This window comes from Gavialis gangeticus, unplaced genomic scaffold (assembly GCF_001723915.1).
Source record: "Gavialis gangeticus isolate Ggan-Ray unplaced genomic scaffold, GavGan_comp1, whole genome shotgun sequence".
Classification (NCBI taxonomy): Eukaryota; Metazoa; Chordata; order Crocodylia; family Gavialidae; genus Gavialis; species Gavialis gangeticus.
In genome coordinates, this window is record NW_017729024.1 from 55,526,042 (window position 1) to 55,528,422 (window position 2,381).

A 2,381-nucleotide genomic window follows, 5' to 3' on the forward strand; every position below is an offset into this window, starting at 1 on the left:
GCTGAATTTACTACAGCGGCTGGAATTACTGCACAGTAGCCCACTGACACGTGCAAATACCAACACCATTAAAGCAGTGCAAAAGTATTTAACCCGTTCTAAAGTGTCATGCACCAATGCCCCCTGTTTTGTCTACACAGCCATTGAGGTTAGTTGTTAATGAAGAGGGAAGATAGCCCTAGGGTTAAGGCAGTTTGAAGCTTAGCCACAGGCTCCCCACATGTGACCTTGGGGAAGTGCCTGAATCCCTGTGTTTGTAAAAACAAGGATAGGCACCAGCACCCTACTACCTCACTGTGGGGTATTAGGATAGAAACACTAAGGTTTCGCAAGTCCCCAGATATCACAATGACAGGTTCATAAAGTAGGTAGATAATGTAGAGTTTGTTCACTTCTCCTTTCCAAATGATTTGTGTTTGGAAGTAACTTCATTACCTCAGCATTAACCTGAGGGTGACTCTACAGTGGCAGGAATTCAGGTTCATCCCGCCTCATGAAGTTCAGATCCAATTCTTTGCATTTGTAACTACAAAGACATTTGTTCCTCCCTGACTCTGAAGCCAGCCAGGGTGGCCTCTTCCCATCTCATGCATCAGTCTCATTTATAAAGATCCTGCAGATCACACAACACCCTGCCATTTGCCTGTGCTCAGCCAATCTTTTAATGTTTCCAGTGCTTTGGGCTCCTGGGAGTGAACGGTGCTGGCAAGTCATCAACTTTCAAGATGCTAACTGGAGACACGGATGTGACGGGGGGAGAAGCTTTTCTCAAGGGAAACAGGTTAGAGGAAGACCCTGCAAGTCTTGATACTCCCCTCTTCTGTATGCAAAGAAAATTCCTGATATTTGTCTCCACCAACTGTGCTGCAGTCTCACTCCTTACACTGGGGTTAAAACTTTTGACACCCTTTTTGCTTAGCTTTAAGCATGTGCCTTGAGTGCTTTGCTGAATGTGAGTCACAGTTCAAAACTGCATTGTTAAAATGCATTGAAATGTTCAACACTGCATTGTGCCCCTTTTGAAAACAAGACTTATACTCCTAAATCACTTGGGTGTATATGAAAACGGTTCCCATCACACTTAAGTCATGTGTCAGAATGAATTCACTTTGTCCAAAATTGCTTTGAGGTCTCAGCAACACATTCACCTCAGTAGTTAGGGTCATACACCTCAAAAATCTCTCATTTGTCTCATTCCTTTCCTGTCTCCTGTACCTGAAATGGCAATGGATGAGTGCAAAAGGCTAACAAGATATTGTCTTGCCTTGCAGCATCCTGTCTAAAATCCAGGAAGTCCATCAGAACATGGGCTACTGCCCTCAGTTTGATGCTATTAGCGAGCTGCTGACAGGAAGAGAGCATCTGGAGTTATTTGCACTCTTAAGAGGCATTCCGGAGAAAGAAGTTTGCAAGGTAAGCATGGCCCTGGGTTGAGCTGATGGGTGAAATGTGGACCCGGCACATGTAATAAACATTTTGGACAAGGCCACTTAGGGGCTTTGGGCCAAATCTGGTGTAAAATGCATTGTGCTGTTTCATCCCAGCTGAAGTTCTTCCCCCGTCTTTTGAAAGCCCCAACTTGATATTGGCAACGTGTAAGACCCTGAGCAATATTGGGTGGTTTTCCTTTCAAGCTATCTACTGGGGCCACAAAGTGAATTTGTGTCACGTGTTACGCAATGACTGTGCTGCATAACTGGCTTCCTGCACAATGGTGCCCAGCCTTGGATGTGCTGCCAACACTGGTACCTTTGGGTGTCAGAGGAGCAAATAGCTCTTCTCCTTTCCTGAGGAAGGACGCTATGCATGTCTCCTGCCTTCAGTGGGGAATGAGCTGTGCTATATCCCATGATCCAGTACCCTGGTCTGAGAGTCCACAGTTGTAATGCTGGCAGTTGGCACTGACTGGCACAGGTGGTGTTTCCAGTTGATAGACTCAGCAGGGCAGGACCCACCAGAGTCAGGAAAATTGCATCCCTTTGCTGCTGAGGAGTCCTTGCTGTCCTCACGTCAGGTCACACTGCCCTCTCTTCCTGCAGGTCGGGGACTGGGCAGTTCGTAAACTTGGTCTTGTAAAATATGGAGAAAAATATGCTGGGAATTACAGTGGAGGGAACCGGCGCAAGCTGTCTACAGCCATTGCCCTGATTGGAGGGCCTCCAGTGGTATTCCTGGTGAGTGCAACCATTTTTGTATTACCCCTTCCTTTCACTCACAACAGCAAGATTTCAATCCAGTGCCCATTGAAGTCAGTGTAGTTCTGGCATTTGGCAAAAAAATACCAATCCAGATGCAACACTAGTCACTTGTGTGTGCAAAAGCCCAATTTACAGGTATCATAGAATCAAAGAAGTCGGGTCAGAAGGGACCTTGTAGATCTT

At 46.1% G+C, this 2,381-nt stretch overlaps 1 protein-coding gene and 1 long non-coding RNA gene across 2 annotated transcripts in view; one reads left to right on the top strand and one right to left on the bottom strand.

The window, feature by feature from the left end:
* LOC109297389 overlaps positions 1-2,381 on the bottom strand; it is a 788,954-nt gene that overhangs the window by 336,633 nt on the left and 449,940 nt on the right. The window lies entirely within an intron of this gene.
* The window catches only part of ABCA1 (ATP binding cassette subfamily A member 1), a 168,283-nt gene that overhangs the window by 158,075 nt on the left and 7,827 nt on the right, over positions 1-2,381 (top strand). Inside the window, exons 44-46 of the mRNA XM_019517098.1 lie at positions 675-781; positions 1,272-1,413; positions 2,040-2,174. Coding sequence (XP_019372643.1) covers positions 675-781; positions 1,272-1,413; positions 2,040-2,174 — 384 coding nt within the window. The remainder of the gene's footprint in view (positions 1-674; positions 782-1,271; positions 1,414-2,039; positions 2,175-2,381) is intronic.